General features: G+C 39.4%; 2 protein-coding genes across 5 annotated transcripts in view; one reads left to right on the forward strand and one right to left on the reverse strand.

Annotated features, from left to right (window-relative positions):
• KLHL28 (kelch like family member 28) lies at positions 1–11201 on the reverse strand. Its single transcript, XM_034433306.3, has 5 exons — positions 10980–11201; positions 8339–9237; positions 6156–6599; positions 3231–3439; positions 1–164 (listed from the first exon to the last, which is right to left on the reverse strand). The coding sequence occupies exons 1-5, from the start codon at positions 11199–11201 to the stop codon at positions 1–3; spliced, it is 1938 nt and encodes a 645-aa protein (XP_034289197.2).
• Positions 11202–11474: 273 nt separating this feature from the next.
• The window catches only part of TOGARAM1 (TOG array regulator of axonemal microtubules 1), a 31021-nt gene continuing 24021 nt past the window's right edge, over positions 11475–18474 (forward strand). For all 4 annotated transcript variants that reach the window (XM_087894945.1, XM_087894947.1, XM_034433302.3 and 1 more), the window contains exons 1-3: positions 11475–12776; positions 15777–15828; positions 17580–17714. In XM_087894945.1, coding sequence (XP_087751071.1) covers positions 11634–12776; positions 15777–15828; positions 17580–17714 — 1330 coding nt within the window. In that variant the 5' untranslated portion in view covers positions 11475–11633. The remainder of the gene's footprint in view (positions 12777–15776; positions 15829–17579; positions 17715–18474) is intronic.

Genomic DNA, 18474 nt, shown 5'->3' on the forward strand with positions numbered 1-18474 from the left:
TCAAAGTGCAGTCAAGCCAAAATTACAACGGCAGTACATCATGCCAGCAGTGTCCAGCCAGTTATCAGATATAGGGTCGTATTTCTGTACGGTATTAAGATAGGATGACCCTGAGTGTCCACCAACTACATAAAGATACGTATCAATTACAGCTGCGCCAACTCCTATTGGGGAAGAAAAAAGAAAATATATTTAACATTACAAAACCAAGTCCTTTTCATAGAAAAAACATCAGGGGTGAAATGTAAAATTTGTTACTACCGGTTCTGTGGGCGTGGCTTGGGGGAAATGTGACTGGGGTGGGCGTGGCCAATTTTTCCTTTATTTTTAACTTTTCAAAGCATTTTTTCTTTTCAAAGCAATCCTCAGATGGGATTGTCAGAGAGACTTTTTAAAAAATACCTCTCTGCCATCAGGCAACTCAGCTGGGATCGTCAGAGACTTTTCAAAGCATTTTTTTACCACCTCTTCGGCCAAGAGGTTGCAGAAAAAAATGCTTTGAAAAGCCTCTGACAGTCCCAGCTGAGCCGCGCAATCATCAGAGGCTTTTTTTTTTTAACTTTTAAAAGCATTTTTTCAGCAGTTGTAGAAAAAATGCTTTTAAAAATAAAAACAAAAAAAAGCCTCTGATAATCGTGCAGCTCAGCTGGGCATGGTGGAGGGGGGGGGGGGCACAGGGATTTTTGCTACCGGTTCTCCAAACCACCTGCCATCGCTACCGGATCGGGGGATCCGGTCCAAACCGGGAGCATTTCACCCCTGAAAAACATGCAAACTAAAAAAAAAAAACCAACCCACAATTTAAATAAGTGTTAAAGAATTTGTGGTCGTTATGAGGAAACTGGGATGCAAGAGTATTACATATGTTCACCATCTTCAGATATATGTAAAAAAAGGCAAGTAAAAACCTAATCATCATCATCATCATCATGAATGCTGTAATGTAGAGGGTGGAAAATGTCCAAAGATCAGATGTTTTCTTGAGGGAGGGGAGGAACACCTATAAAATTCTCCTTTCAATTCATCTCTTCACTGCCCTTCTCTATCATGGAGCCTAGCAAAAGACAATAGTACAGGAAACTCAGAACAGAAATGGCCAAATATTACTCCAATATCATGAAAATGGGTTAAACAGAAAATGTTTTCTAGAACAAATTCTTGGCCTACAGGTTATGCTTTTACTGCCATAAAGAGTTTTGGCTGAGAAGAAAGCAGCAATTTATCCTTGAAGATTTGCTTGAAATAGCTATATTCTCTAGAATCAAGGATCTAATAAACAAGCAGTTGTGTAACAGCTCTGAGGACCCTGTCCACTTCCTCAGATCCAACAGAGTCAAACTGCTCCCAGATAATCAGGTGAGTCTCTAATGCACAAGTGTCAAACTCAGTGTCACGTGACATACCACATCATTTTTTCCCTTCGCGGGGCTGGGGTGGGTGTGGCCTGCGTGTGACACATCTGGCCCACATGCCACCGGTTTGACACCCCTGCAATGGATCTGCTCCATGCTTGGTTTCCAGTCGAGAACGGATCCAAGCAATTTTGTCTGTTATATCCTTGACAAATTCCTCCACATGATTTCCTAGTTGCAACTGAGGAACTGAAGACTGTCTATGTATGCTAATGGGATTTGGGAGAGTATATGTTCTGGTTAGTCTGGGATTCTATCTTTTCTCCTTTTCTTTTTTGAATGCTATCTCAAGACAATGGGAAAAGGATGTTGGCATTGTTGAACTGAATGAAACAGAGGTCGTGGGAGAGGCCTGTGTGTGTCATGTTTGTTTGGTGTGGTACTTGATGCTTGAGAAGTGTGTGAATTTATTTTTTATTTATTTTATTTTAATTTGATTTATATGCCACCCTTCTCCAGAGACTCAGGGCGGCTTACAATGTGTTAAGCAATAGCCTTCATACTTTTGTATATTTATACAAAGTCAGCTTATTGCCCCCACAAACTGGGTCCTCAATTTACCTACCTTAGAAAGGATGGAAGGCTGAGTCAACTTTGAGCCTGGGGAGATTCGAACTAGCAGTAATTGCAGGCAGCTGAATGTTAATAACAGGCTATTAGTCTGCTGCGCCACCAGGCTCCTCGTAGTTGTAATTGATCAACTACAAACTTTCACTCAGCTTGGAAGCTTTTTCTGCTAAACTGGATATCAGGCTGAACAGAGAGAGAAGTCCTGTCTCTGCCAAAGTGTAGGCCTCATGAGTAAGTGGCTGCTAGCTGGCTGTGAACATCAAAGGAGACCTCACAAGGACAGCCATCTATTCCTGATATCATCCTTTCTCTGGTCATTTCTCTTGTGTACCTATTTCTTCATAAGCTCAGCCCCACTTGGACTCTGCAAAATTTGCCTGCACCATGCCTGTTTGCTGAAAGGCCAGGAAAAGAGGGAAAAGAGAATGTGGTATTTCCAGAGGAAGATTTACTTTTACAGACTGTGCTTTATAGTTTGCAGAGATCTATTGCGACCCTAACACCTGAGCCAAATAATAAAGTAGCAGGAGGGAAATAAGGGTGATTCTGCATTACACACATAAAGTTATGTTTGCAAATTCAAAAATATGAAGTAGTTCCCAAATATGTAATTGCCTTACAGGGAGAGGATCCTGTAAAGGTAGAAGTTACTAGAAGAGTAAAAAAAAATCAGCTTAGTTGGATTCATTAATAGCTATAAGATCTAGAATGGTATCAAATTAATACCTTAAGTAATATTATTACTCAATCACCAAAACGTCTAACTCTAGAATAGACACACTGTCTATCCACATTCCCACAAAACTAAGTTTAATTTATTTTATGCTAGGAAGTCCTCTGAAATCCTAAATGATCCAATTTTTTATGCCACCATCTTTATTAATATAATCACATTCTTTTTGCTTTCAGAGAAAAAAAATGCAGTCTTTGGTTGTAAATAGTTTGCCTGTGTCTTAAAGTACTGATGATATAAATGCTGTTCAAGTAAATCTCTCTCTTCCTTTTTCCAGGGTTTTTCTGGTTTATCATAGCAAGGATAAGAGTTGTTTTTAAAGGAAAAGACAACTGAATAGCATGTTGGGGCATTCTAACACAATTTGCATAGAAGTAGCACAGTAAGGGAGAATTCAGTGATGATTTTTTTTGTTCAACGTAAGACTTAATTGCTCCCAAAGTGACATGAAAAAAAGAACAACAAAATTAAACTGAACAGGAGCAGTTTAGATAATAAACTGAGAAGTTTATTACCAGTTCGAGGTTCCTTCATCGGATGACAAACAGTCCATTGGTTTTGGTGTGGATCATACCGCTCAATGCTGGACAAGTGAGAAACACCATTGTGCCCTCCAACTACAAAAATGAAGCCCAACATAATCCCAACACCGAAGTTTATTCTCTTGTCTGCCATTGGTGCAACTGCTTCCCAGGAGTCCTTGTTGGGATCATAACGTTCCACACTGCAGATGGAAACAAACAACAGCATTTAATGACCAGAGTTTCTACTGATTACTGCAAGCTAATACTATAGCTGCTTTCATGAGGGATAACCAGCAAGTTGCAATTCCCACATGAATGCAGCTTCAATGGCCTCTTGAGATAATCTATAATACAAGTTATAGTCAAGGTATTTTGATAGCACACAAAACTCTACAGTCAAGATGGAAATCAGGGACCAAAAGGAGAGAAAGATTGAATATGGTTTAAGGTATAAAACAAAGCAACTATTTTTTAAAATTAGTGGATGTATGACAATTATACAATTGAGGAGATAAAGGGAAGTATGGCATCTAGCCACAATACAGTAATACCAAAAAAAACCCTAACCCTAGTTTAATGGGATTGACTTGTGTGTCCTTTTGCTGATTAAAATACAGGTCGTCCTTGACAGTTCATTTAGTGACCATTTGAAGTTACAATGGCACTGAAAAAAGTAGTTTATGACCAGTTTTCACACTTATGACCATTGCAGCATCCCCATAGTCACATGATCAATATTCAGATGCTTAGAAACTAACTCATATTTATGTCAGTTGCAGTGTCCTGGAGTCATGTGATCACCGCCTGCGACATTCTGACAAGCAAAGTCAATGAGGAAACCAGATTCATTTAACAACCGTGTTACTAACTTAACAGCTGCAGTGATTCACTTAACAAACATGGCAAGGCAAGTCATAAAATGGGGCAAAATTGACTTAACAAAAGTCTCGCTTAGCAACAGAAATTTTGGGCTCAACTGTCATTAAGTCAATGACTACCTGTATCACAGACATTTCCACATATAGCAAACAAAGTGTGAAACAGAGCTAAAAAAATCTGTAAAAAGGTAGTAAATGTAGAACAATGAAGAGACTCAAACATTTGCCTGTAGCAGTGTAAAGGTAGGAAAATTTTGTATCTGATGTAGCTCAAGCAAACAGGGCTGCCTGGTTTTGCTCTACATCCATCACCTGGCCAGACAGTCCATCATGGATAGGATTCTATAAATCCATTTCCTAGATTAACGCCCCCCCCCCAAAAAAAACACCTGTGCAGTCATATGCACCACAACTCTCTTTTGTCCTTCTCCCTGCAAAATTTCAGTGAACTGCAAAAAAAAAAAAAAAAAAATAGGGCATTTTTCTAAATGCCTTTCCACTGGGTTTCTATAAAAGTCCAGAAGGAATGAAAAGGAACTACCTTTTTTTCCTATGATCTTTGAAAAAGAAGAACAGAACAGAATAACAGAGTTGGAAGGGACCTTGGAGGTCTTCTAGTCCAGCCCCCTGCTCAGGCAGGAAACCTTATACCATTTCAGACAAATGATTGTCCTATCTCTTCCTAAAAACTTCCAGTGTTGGCGCATTCCCAACTTCTGGAGGCAAGTTGTTTCACTGGTTAATTGTTCTGTCAGGAAATTTCTCCATAGTTCTAAGTTGCTTCTCTAAAATAATATGACTTATTACTTTAGATCTTGGGACACTTGCTCTCAAAGATAGCTCAACAAGCTAATGCTATCCCAAATTTTTTTTTAAAATGCAGCCAATGTCTGTTTATAATGCTGGTAACGCACCCACCCCCACTCTGAAAAAAAAACCCTGGCATTTGGGAAACACAAACCTTTCTTTCTTCAAACAGGCCATAAATTATAGTAATACATTGGCTTCCAGAGGCTCCTTCATTTCATTCAAGAACTTTCAAACTGTTTTAGTATTAATCGCATACAAATTACATACTAATTTATGCTGTTAGGTGACTGTGACGTTATTTTTCCACAATAGGAAAGAGACTTGAACTTTATACTGCAGCTGTGTTATTCCATGTTTGTGATGGTCTTTACATAACAAGTTTTGATTAAGTTTTAGAACAATTTTAACTTCAGATTTAACTTTTTATTAATGAGGATTGCCTATTAAGAGTCTGCAGAATGAATTGGGTTAGAGTTAAATGACATAAACCTCTACTGTAGTTGGCAAGTTGCACTCTAATTTTGCATGTTTAATCTGGGGAAATTTTTCTCTAATTTAAACCAGCAGACATATAGGGAAAATTACCAGGCTGTGTTCACATTATGTTTTTACCCATAGTTAATTTAGCTTTTGTTTCCCTAACACTTTAGAAAGTTGGATTAACACAGCACACTCAACAGTAAACTAGCCCCAAGCGCATTTACACAACACACTTGCAAAAAATGTGGCTAGCATTTTAGTGTACCGTTATCTCAGGAATACAACCCCAGGCTACAGTAATGAAATTATGTACAAGGCTGGAATATCATATAATTAATCTTACATCATCAACCAGTTGCTCTCATAAAGGGAGTTTTTAGTTAGAATGAACGCTTGGTTTCTGACATGTGTGTGCACATGACCAATAAATACCACAGTATGATTTAAGGCCTAACTAAATATATGTAATTTCTTCTCCCCAGGTTTTGAAAAAACAAACAAATCACAAGTATAATTTTAACAAACCATCCCAAGGAATTTGTTAGACAAATTACCTAAGGCATGAGTTATGAAGGCATTGTTACACTGGGAATAATTAATAAGGTAGAGGGTCTTGCATATTATTGTTCTGCTATATACCACCCAGAGTTGCTTTCCATGAGAGGGTGCCCACTTAATTATATGATCAAATCAAATCAACAAATGTTTAATAACAACAACAAATTGCCAAGCTTAAACATGCACTTGCCTGTTCATATGAGCTGGACCATAGCCCCCAATGGCATAAATCATTCCATCTAAAACAGCTGCAGCAAAGCAACTCCTGGTTTTGTTCATTGGTGCAACAGGCTGCCACTCCTTCACCTTTGGAATATACTTCTCCACGGATTGCAGATAGGACTGCCCATCATAACCTCCCAAGGCATAGATTTCTCGTGACAAAACTGTTACGCCCAGAGTACTTCGGCTCTCATTCATACTCTCAATTGACGTCCAAGTGTTTGTATCAGGGTCCCAGCATTCCACAGAGCTTTCATGCTTCCGATAATTGATGCCTTGACACATGTGGGTTGCAATTCCTCCTATTACATAGATTTTCTGATCAAGGGCACAGATTCCAAATTCATAGCGAGGAACACTCAGAGGTGCTAAGCCTATCCAAGAGTCATTCTTAGGAAAATACATCTCAACACTGAAGAAGACAAAAAAAAAAAAAACAATCATGAGGCAAAACGGAATTTCAATATATCAAAAGCTGATATCCCAAATTCCAACTTTTATCCCATGTCTCTTTATTTCCAACAGTTTTTTCTTTTCTTTCTTTCTTTCTTTTTTTTTACAAAAAATGCTGGTTTGAGTTGCTTGATACTGAATCATCTTCTAAACGGACCCCTACGCACAAAAACATTTTAACTGAATTAATGTTGTGTGGTAAGCTATATATGGTTTGGTTTGGGCTTAATGCTTTGGGTAAAAGAAGTCATTGTGGCATGTAAATAATAACTGATGGTTTAGCAGCTAAGTGTGATCTCTGTAATATATTCATCAAATTAATTATAAACAAAACACTGCTCAGTGTGAGGTGTGTAACTAGTCTCTAAATCATAAGAGTTAGAAAGAAATTCAGGACAACAAATCTTAAAAATAATTTTACTTGCAATATTTATTTATATGAAACTAAACTAAGAATGCAATCATTTGATTTGTTCTGCGAACACATAGGGGATACTTTCACACAATATTCCTGTGACCACAAAACTTTGTATCACCCAAACTTTACCAAAGCAGAGCTTTATTGTTTTGAAAAACAGCTCACCTCCTTAATGAAAAGATTGCTCACCGGAACTGAAAGGCCCTAAAAACACGGTCCATCAATGGAGATGAAGGCAGTCAAGCGGCTGATTTGATTGTGGTGTTGTCATGGAAGTGGCATTTTTTATGGGTTATTATATGGTGGGTGTCACTTATGTGTGAGTTGGGCGGCTATATAAATTTGCTTAGTAAATACATAGATTTGGTTAAATGGGCAAAGTTTGGAGAGTGAAGCCATCCTAGCTAGTTTCTCCATCTATCTTTCATAGTCTTTCAATTTACTGCTACTGCAAAGGAAGGTTAAATGTATAAGCAGTTCACACAAAATCTACTCTGCAAGATCTCCTAAATCTTTAGAGTGGTCTGAGCAAAAGGATTACAAGGAAGAAAGGGAATTTAAACTAATAGCAGTATCCATTCCGTGATGCTTTAATAAAACTGACTACTACTCAATATTTGGAGATAATGTAGTCAAGTAAAATATAGCCCTTAAAAGGTGAGGCAGGGGCATAAATGAGTTGTTGACTTTCTAAATATGAGCTGTCATACATTTTACAGCTAGCGATTTTAGGCAATGAAACTGATTACAGGATAATTAACCTCAATACATTTCTTTGTTGTAGTAACAAACCTAAGAGTTGACAAAGAAAAATAATAAGACCATTTATACTTCTAACAGAAATTAGATTTGCAGTTCTTATTTATGCTTCCACTTTATACTTAATTGTGGGGGAAAAAAACCCTGAAATCGCTTTCCTTTTTAGTAAATGGGATAAATTATTAGACTGATATGATTAAGATATAAATTAATTCCTGGACTAAACGATTGCTAGTAATTCTTACAAGGCTGTGACAGTGAGAACAGCAGCAAAATGAAGAATATTCAAAATTATAATACCCTAGTCAATTATCTGCTTTTCTAAGGCTTCTGCATTCCAGACTATTCCCTTTTTCTACTATGGCATGACAAGCAACTGAAGGTTGTCAAAACCTGTATAGTTTCCTCAGAGATAGGCTCCGCTAGCTACTTTGACTTGTGAACGGAAGAGGTTAGCAAGGCAAGCCTGCTTAAATCCAGGGTTTTTGGTTTTTTTCGTTCTTGTGGCTGTTATTTCTCACCTTTCCAAACAAGCAAAGAGTCCAGCTTTTCCTCCTACTGCACAGAGCACTTTAGGAGGGCAGCGAGGACGTGTAGTTAGTACAGTCTGATATGAAAGCCTGTGTTCAGGCATGAAATGGTACTTCAGGGCTTCATTCAACAGGTGTTTACAGGTATGGTCATCACGAATGAGATGATTGGCTTCATAAAGTCTTGTGAGAAATTTAACACTCAACAGAGGCAGCCGTACACAGTGAAGTAGCTGCGCCAGAAATTTCTGACGCTCCTGTACATCATATTTGATCCAAGATTCCAGCGCATAAAAAACCATTTCCTCTGTAACCACATTCAAGCAGTCATTGGAAACAATTTCATCCAGTTCAGAATGGGTAAGTTCAAAGAACTCTTCTGTCTGACAAACATCTTCAAAATTCTGACAAATATATTTATTGGCAGCCGAGTACAGATCATGGCAGCCATACGTCTCTGCAAAACGGGAGATACCAATACAATTGCCAGGATCCAGCTGGCTTTCTAAAAAGGTACAACATTCTTTCAGCACAAGCTTGATTTGCAAGAGATTGGCAGCGGGCAGAAGTGATTCCACGGTGTCCTGTGATATGAATACAGTCCCAGTATAAGCATATTCCACTATGGCCTGAAGAGCTGCTTCTGCAATGCACTGGAATTCTACTTCTGAGTTTTCTTTTTCAGAGAGATTGCCACTGAACATGGCTTTGAAATATGGACTGATACTAGCAAGCACAACTTTATGGGCATGGATCTTGACATCTCCAACTCGAAGGATGACATCACAAAGTTCATGGTGCTGGCGGAGTAAGTTCAGGCCTTGCAGGAGTTGCTCTGAATGCAGGGGTATTAAATTAGCAATCATATAGGTTGGAGATGACTGGTCCATCTGTTAAAATAAATTTAGAACATGTTTTCATAAATTTTTAACTACGGTAATATACTTTTGATACATACAAAGCAATATAAGGACTCATGCCCTTATCACAATGCAATGTCTTCGATATAGGGAAACTTTGAAGACTTCTCAAAAACAGCATCTAATACAAAATGCAGCAGTCTGTTTATTGAGCCACTTGAGTCACATTATACTAATTTTGTGAACACTGCATTGGTTACCAATGGATTTCTAGGTGAATTTTAAAGTTCTAGTTTGATTTATATGGTTTGGCTCCTATGTATTCCAACCAGATTTGGCCCATTCAAGGGTCTCTTGCAAAAGTATGAAGGTTGCATTCATATGAAGTGAATGGAACCAGAATGTGCTTGTTTTCCAATACGGCATTAACATTATGAAATAGTCTCTCTTGAGATTATGAATGTCAACAGATTAGTCTCTCTGCATTTTATTTCAAATCATTCCTATTTTTAAAAATCATTGAGCTTCTTTATCTTTCTCAATTTGTATCAGTATCTCTGGCTTTCTTTTTGGATAGAAATACTGAAACTATATTGTAAAGAGATTTTCATATTCTCCCTAGATGTCTACACACCCAAATTATATTCCTTTTACATATGTATATGTGTATGTAAGTGTATGTGTGTGTATACCCACACACACACAAGCTATTTTTTATTTGCAGTGATTTACTGATTTGAATAACAGTAAGAAAAAAAGAACTGTACTGAAATAGAAAATCTGAGTCTGAAACATTACTAGTATGAAACAGAAAATAACAAGTCTGCCTAAAGTTAGCAATAAGCCAACAATCACAGTATGGCTAAATATTCTCTATCTTATACTGTTTGGTTTATGTGCTCTATGCAGGGCAACACTTTAAAATTCTAAAAAAGCTGCCTTAGAATGTACAGAAACGCAAACACTTAGTGAGTCATTAAAGTAGCATGTCTGTTATAGGGCTGCACTTATGTTCCCATTGCTCTAAAGCAACTTTTCAGTGTCGAATCATAAAACTTTACAACAAACTCTTAAGTGCTTTATCTTTAAGTTCTGTGAATCTTCATGACTATGGGAATGCTCACTCATTTCTGACGAAGATTACTTTGGAAGTCCTTATCACAATAATTAGTAAAACGTGAATGTTTTAGAACCACCACAGGTCCCTACATTACCCACCCCCCACAAAAAAGTAAAACTCTACCCCTAACATTTGAAAACCAGCAACTTACAGCGTGTATATTTGATTATGATAACCTCTGTCCAAGGCAAATAATCAACTTTAACACCACTTATCTTGTCTCAAGAGAGACATACTAACTAGACATTACAGAAATTGCCACCAATTCGCTTGAAAACCAAGTCAATCCCTTTCTGTTCTTGCATTCAGCTCTAGTAACCCCAACTGCCAGCCGACTGTTCCCAGTACTATTTGGGGCGGTGGGGGAGGGGGAGCGAAAACAAGTTACCGAGCACGTAGAGACGACAAAGGCACCTTAACCTGCCAGGGGCAAAGAGCCCAAAAATACCCATCGCGCCCATTTGCGAAGGACGAGGAGGAACGGAGAAAAACCAGGACCTCCCGCAGCCAGTCATCCCTTCCAACCCCCGTCTCGTATTATGCTGGATTTTTTTTTTCTCGATATCGTTGTCGAGCCACGCTCTTTCTGGCCCAAATTCCTCCATTTCGGCCATTTCCCTCACAATTGATACCGCGCGGGAGGGTCACTCACCGGACTCAGGAGACGGCAAGCCCGGTCGGGCGGGGGCCTCAGCGGGCTCCTTTCAGGCACAACAACACAGCCAGACGCAGCGGAAGAGGAGAAGAGAAAGAGGCGACGGCTGGTTGCGTCACTTCCGCTAACGATCCACAGACTCCGACTCCTCCTCCAAAATTTCGACTCCCGGCAGCCTTTTCGCCGTTCACGGGGACAGGTGTTGCCACAATTGCACATTCCAATTGTACATTTAAAACGGAGCAAAAAATAAACCTTCCCTGGGCGTAGTAGATAATTATAGCACCATTTAGGCCTTTGGCCCTGTTGGGTGAGGGATTGGACTACATACCCCGGCGCGCACTGCGCGCCTTGCCCGCGAGACCCTCCTGAGCGTTCTTTGCCAGCCTTCGTGGCTTCTCTCTCTACGTTTCCTATGAAAACGATTGACAGGCGCTTGCTGTTCTTTCTCCCCCCCACCACCCCGAGCTGGGCGTTGTGCGCACGCGCAATGAGGCCTCCGTCGTGGCCGAGGCGGCGAAGGAAGCGGCGGTAGCGGCGGTGACGCGTTTCCCTGGAGACGGCGATGCTCCCCTGTGAGGGGCCCGGCGGCGGCGGCGGCGGCCTCGGGGCGGGCTGGCGGGGCAGCCGGGCAAAGCCCTGGAGTGGGGCATGGCCAGAGAGGAAGAGCAGGAAGGGGGTGCCTCCGGCGGAGGAGGGGGCGGCCGCGGCCGCGGCGGGGAGCAATGGGAGGCGCCCGCCGCTTCTTTTCCTGCAGGCCTCCCGCCGACCCCGCCGGGAGTCACGCCTCTGCGCTTCGGGCTGGTCCCGTCGGAGCTGCACGCGCGGCTGCTGGACCAGCATGACTACCGAGGCCGGGTGGGCGCCATGGAGCAGCTAAAGCGGGTTTTGGGAGAGGCGCCGGGGGCGGCCTTGGCCTGCTTGCCGCCCCCCAGCCTCCTCGGGCTGCTCAGCCTGCTGCGGGCTCTGCTGGACGACTCGAACTTCAAAGTGGCGCTGGGGGCGCTGGAAGGGCTGCGCCTGCTGGCTGTCCGCCTAGGCCCGGCGGCCGGGAGCCGGTCCCGCTTGGAGCCGTTGGTGGCGGCCGCGGCTAAAGTGCTGGGCGACGCTAAGCTGGCCATCCGCCAGGAGTACCACCAACTCTTTCTGGGTCTGATGCGGGCAGCCGGCCCTCAGCCCGTGCTGGATCTCCTGCTGCGCCCCGAGCACCTGCAGCACCGCAATTCCCGCGTCCGCGAGGTTGTCCTGGCCATCTCCATCGCTGCTCTCCTCACCTTCCCCAGCGAGGACTTCGAGCTCCCCAAGCTGGTGGTTGCGCTGGCCCCTGCTCTGGCGGACAGCAAGCGCCGGGTTCGTCACGCCGCCTTAGAGGCTTTTGCTGTCTTGGCTTCGGCCCTGGGCCCCGGCCGCACCAGCCTCATCTTCAAGGCAGTGGACGTGGTTGAACTTCAGGATAATTGCGAAGGAGTCATGAGCGCCGTGCAGGCTCGCTTGGCCAGAAAAACTCTCCCCAAGCTGACCGACCAGTGGTTTGTGGAGTATGCCGTTCCCCTGCCGTCCTCGGCGAACGGGCGCGGCTTTCATTTGCCTCATGGAGCGGACACAGATTGGCTCCTGGAGGGCAACCGTATCCAGAGTGCCCACAGCTACTCTGGAGAGACTGCTGGGTCTTTCACCCCTTTTGCGGACCAAGGAGTATGTCCCCGGCGTGTGTTAAGTGCTGGGAAAGGAAAACTGCCTTGGGAGAGCGAACGACCTGGGAACCAAACTTGCTTTGCGAAAGGAAGTGAACCAGTAAGTAAAATCATTGTAAAGTGCTGCTCTTCTCCTAATATATGGTGTCCTCCAGGTGTCTTCAGGCCAAAACTTCCACCGGCCAGGATTCACATTCACTTCGCTGAGTTAGGGCTGAAAGGATATGGAGTCAAACAATCTGGATAGTACCAGGTTAGGGGAAATTAGTTTGTATTCTGTTAAAGAATAAAAAGTAAAACTCCCATTAGCTCTGGTTTTTAGCTGAAGTTCATGCTACCGTTCCCAGAATTTTGAGTGACCCAATTGAACTTACTTTTAGATATTCTTAATACTGTAGGGCTTGTAAGTTTAAAGAATATTTTAAGAGTTTGCATTTGAATGCTGTAATAGCATAATTGTGATTTAATTGTTGGCAGGTAGTCTTAGGGCCATAGTATAATATCAGTGGGATATGGTTAAATTAAAAATGACATAACTCTAATTTTATTCTTTCACTCAGCCCCTCAAGACTTAGCTGTCAGATCACCTGATTTAATCCTTTTAGCTATTACCAGTACTTTCTAATGTATTTGTTTAATATGATTACTGTGCTTCACAGTTAATTAGTCATGTTGATCTGGTGGATGTTAAAGGAAAAAAAGTGGAAAATAGGGCATTTAGAGAGGATTGTTGCCTATGTTGAAAAATCTGCACCACTTGCTGGCTGCTAGCTGGGCACAATTTCTGGTACTCATGTTAAGATCTTTTGCTTTACTGTTAAGAATTTTTATGCCATTAAAATATGCTGAGAGGTCCTTTTGATGATGCTCTCAAACTACCAGTTTACTAATAAGACATGTAGGAGACACCTTTCTCCTGTTACTTTGAACTAGATCTTCACAGTCAAGTTATAAAAATTTGAGCATTTGGCAACCTGCATGTATTTATAATAGTTGAACAACTCAGAGTCATATTATTACTATTTGCAACCTTCTTACCTCTTCAGATAAGCAAAGTCAATGGGAGAAGCGGGATTTGCTTAACAACCACATGATTCACTTAATTGCTTAACACCCATGGCAAAAAGTCGTAAAATCAGACACGACTCACTGAACAACCTGCTTGCTTAGCAGTGGAAATTCTGGTTACAATTGTGGCTGTAAGTCAAGGAATACTTGTAGCTTGTCAAAGTTTGCCACAAGTCATGTCTTGAATTTGGAAGACTCGTTATCTAGTGAAACTTGCACTGTCCCAAGAACAGTGGAGGAGTGGTATTATTATGGCCAGACTAAAGTGGTTCATCAGAAATTAATAAGAACTCAGATAAAACTCAAATAGATGAATTTCAGGTACATGCTTTGGATATTTGCATTATCCTCCCAAACTCTGCTCTTCTATTCAAATTTTATTTTCACACAGAACTTAACAGTTGTATGTAGGACTATTTGCATTGATGGAAAGCTGAATTACCATGGAGATTAGTTGAGATTTAAACTCTTATCATATGTTTTCTTCTGAATTTCTGCATAGAAGCATGGTATCAACAAAAATTGACAATATGTAATCAGAATGTCTTGAATATGTACCATGAAGAAGGAAGTTGAAAGCTGTCAGATACTCCAACTTCTGTATTCCATATTAATTAGTGAACCATGATAAGAGGAGATGCTAGATCAGACCCAATTTTTTAAAAATGTCTAGTCTGAATGGTCTCCATGCAGAACTTGGACTTTAGCAACTAACTTTTAGGAGACTGCAGGGCCTGAATTTGATAGATTCATTCAAGTCATTATGATTAATCAAGATTTGATTGTTCATAGGTAGAAAGTGTTCTGAAACTTTTTGAATCAAGAGCTGAAGCTGCTGCTTCAATTAAATTTAAAAATGTGCAGTTTACAGTAGGGTTCACACGCCTATGAAAATCTAATGCCTAGTGATCTGAGGTGGCAATGGTAGCGCTGGGGAACAGTTGCAAATACAGATCAAGTTTTACTTGCCTTCCCACCACTCATCTCCAGCTGTGCAGCCTAGGTCCTAACAGGCCACAGACTGGTACCGGTCGATGACCCGGGGGTTGGAAACCCCTGCTTTATTAGACCTCACCCCTAGACATTACATCCCTTTTGTGTAGTGTAATGGAAGTAATGCCACTATATTGCAAGTATATGTTTTCTATATGATCATGCCCTTCTTTTTCCTCTTCTCAGACCTATTAACATTTGTGAGATGGGAAGCTACATAAGTATGATGTATAAATAAATAAATTAAAAAGAAAAAAAGTTGAATATCAAATTCAGTAGATAACACAATTAGGTAAAACTGATATTGACTTTGAACTGCCTTTTTAAATAGAAAGGTCAAAAGATGCAAGTGTCTTAAACCATTCAGAATAATTTTCTAATGGTCAAGCTAGTATGCTATATTGATTATTGAAGATAAATCTTTGGATTTGAGTTAGGATAAGTTCAAAGAAAGGTAAATGAATATAATTTTCACAGTCTTTAGTTTTTTAGCTAAGGTTTCTCAGGATTTGAAGAAGATTAATAATTACATTTAGGTACATTCCAATGACCTCAGTTTTGTTACAGATTAACATAAGTAGCCCCCAGCAGTTAAAGGAATTTGTGAAGTCAGCATTGTTCATAGGAGGTCAGTAATAGTACAGACCAATACAGGAAACTAGCAGGTACAGAAATAAGTCTTTTGTAGTGATTTTTCAATATATATATATATATATATATTTAATAAAGACTATTATTTGTAGTCGACTAGATGGTCTCTTAAGTTGACTTTCATTTCTGTATTTCTGAAATTTGCATTGTTCTAAGAACAGTAGAGGAATGGAGTTATGATCACACTAAAGTGACTATGAAAAATTATCAGACTTTAAAAACTCAGTTTAGTTAAAATATCCTTTTTGAAAACTTCAGATGGTTTCCTATACTATATCCAGGGTCTACATTCTAGTCAGTGCACTTTTTTCTTCTTAATTTTGCAAATGAAAAATATATGCAAATTACATTATACCGTAATACTATTTGCCTTTTCTTTCTGTTCCAGTGCTTGACATCAAATGATTTTCTTCACTCTCCTAAATTAAGAGCTTCTCAAGGTAAGCCAGTGAAATACTAAGTATGTATAGAGCTCTTAAGAACATCAGAGTTATTTATAATGACAAGATAATACAATAGATGGTACAGTACAGAAAAGTTTCTGCCACCCCAGGTTCCTGTTCTGCCTTCACCCCCATTCTGTTTTATTGTGTGGCCTGAGTAAGACTGAACAAAGAACTGCTAAGATACTATGAAGTGTGGTGCAATTGAACATTTTTGAAGCTGTCTCACTGTTTTCTTTTTTCTTTTTCAATACTCCGACTGTCATCTTTAAAATGTTGGAAAAGGATTCGATTTAACTAGTGAAAATAGAATGAGACTGAGATGACAAGAACTTCTACTGCATTGATTGCCTAGTTATTAGAAAATGTGATAATATTTTTGTAGTTTGTATGCTAACTTAATCAAAACATTATAATTTTTTTGCCTAGAAAGGTATAGGAGAAGATGATTCAGGGAATATCCCAAAGAAATACAGAATTAAAATCAATTGAAATTTTAACTTGAGAAAATAGAACTATGGGATAATGCAGTTGGTTTTAATATTATATTTTTTGTTTTTCCCATCTCTGAGTGACAACTGGACCAAGTGGCAGATGGGTTTTGTAGATATAAAAAAAAAGCCAATGAAGAATGGTAATGAATATGGGATATGTAGTTAGTATATTGATATAGCCAATTTAACTCTTTTAAACGCTTACTGTAGTATTTTTGTAACTCTTACAGTAGTATTTTTTCTTGTAAAACACCTGTTGCCTTATCATCCTGGTTAGAGTGATAAATGACCACTGGAAATTGTAAATACTAAAATGGCCCGCAGTTGAACAGTGGTCTTTGAAGGAAAATGCAATTAATTATATAATTATTAATGTATACATTCACATGTCACATAAGGATTGTGTATTCTAAGATCCTGTTGCTTACAACTTCCAGAAATCATTGAATTCCATCTATCCTTCTTGGGGAGCCAATGGAGGTGTCTAGAAATACAGTACTACAAAAACTTTACTATCAGTTGATAGTTTTATAAGGCAAATCTAGTCAAGGACATTTCTTACAGTTTGCTCTGAATTTGCTAAGTAGGACAGAAAGATGGAAATTTAAATTGACAAGTACTACTGGGGAGGAAATTTAAAGCTTAAATGTTTTGCATAGCATCTTAAAGAAAACTGTTTACAATGAGATCTTTATAATGATATATAGGTTGCCCTCAACTTATGACCATAATAAAGCTCACATGATTTTGTTCGAGGCCTTATGTTAATATGCTTATTGACACACACACATAGGTCTCTATTGTATATCAATTATCTTTCTGATTGGTTTAGTCATGCTGCATGTTTCTTTGTGGTTATGTGCATTTAATTGCTTTTATTGTTTCTGATTTTGTAAATCAAGCAGAGTTTAATAAAGTGAGCACTTATTAAAATACAATAAATATTAATTATTAAAAATTGTATTGGAGATTTCTTGTATCTCCTACTCTGGAAACTGTAAAACATATATTTAAACAAATGCAACATTTTGATATGCTATGAGGGAAAAGGGTTCTATCTTTTCAATTCTATATAGGATATATTATTCTATTTTATAAAAACACTGTGCTAGAAAATATTCAGAGTGGATTTTTACAGCTTTCTTTCATGCTGTTCTCTTTACACTAAAATATATTTTAAAATTTGAATTAAACTTGTTACTATCAATGGGACATGGAAACATATCTGGCTATCTTTTGTTTTTTGCTTGAAAGGTGTGATGGCCTCTCATCAGCCACATATTTCAGGAAAATCCAATCTACTTGGTTTCTCTCATAGCCGTGGGAAAAGTGGTAGTGTGGATTCTGACCTACAGTTTCTAGGACTTAGCAGTCCATGGCAAGATAAAGGTATTGAATAGCATGATTTTCCTGGCTACTACTACTATTCCACATTCAGTAATAGTAGATTTTTCCTCATTATTTTTCTATTTCAGTCTGCTCCATAAGGGTTCTAATATTCATAGACACATTTGTGGATAATGTGTTCCATCAATATTTCAGCTATAATAGGATTACTTTAGCCATCCAAATAATTACAATACAGTATTAAGGTGTTCAGATTTCGGTATTTAACCTAATTAGCTGGGTATGGATAACAGAACTCTTCCCCAGCACTGCAGATTAAAATCCTTAATCAGATGGACTTTACCTGTGCCAAGCATAAGCATAACCACCAAGTTAAAGCAGCAGTTCTCTTCTTAGAATATCTTGTGATGTCAGATTGATTTTTGGTCTGCTTCTCTCTTAATCTTCAAATTTCTAAATTATGTTTTAATTTAATGCTTAATTACTTTTTGTTATTTTTGCTCATTATAACCTGTGTTGGGAAAACACAGATAGTCATATCTATCCTGTTATATAGATCAGGGAAATGCAGTTTGTAGAATTCCACATGTTGCCACATTCCAGTTGCCATTAGGTTTAACCATTATGAGTAATTATGAGAATTATAGTGCTATAATATCTGAAGAGCCAACACCCCCTCTTAAAATGTTCCAGGAAAGAAAAGTTAGCACAACCTGGTTTAATATATGGACTAACAAGAACTAAAAACACTTCTGCTTGATAGAATTAGGAACTCAAATAAAAACCTTCCATGCTCTTCTCC

This window comes from Pantherophis guttatus, chromosome 1 (assembly GCF_059756535.1).
Source record: "Pantherophis guttatus breed Tessera chromosome 1, ASM5975653v1, whole genome shotgun sequence".
NCBI lineage: Eukaryota > Metazoa > Chordata > Lepidosauria > Squamata > Colubridae > Pantherophis > Pantherophis guttatus.

Coding starts and splice junctions, on each gene's coding strand:
- KLHL28 (XM_034433306.3), bottom strand. CDS start 11,201: ATGTGCAATTGTGGCAACACCTGTCCCCGTGAACGGCGAAAAGGCTGC. Junction 6,600..8,338: donor CTCTTTGCTTGTTTGGAAAG/GTGAGAAATAAC, acceptor TGTCTTCTTCAG/TGTTGAGATGTATTTTCCTA. Junction 165..3,230: donor GATGAAGGAACCTCGAACTG/GTAATAAACTTC, acceptor CTTCCCCAATAG/GAGTTGGCGCAGCTGTAATT.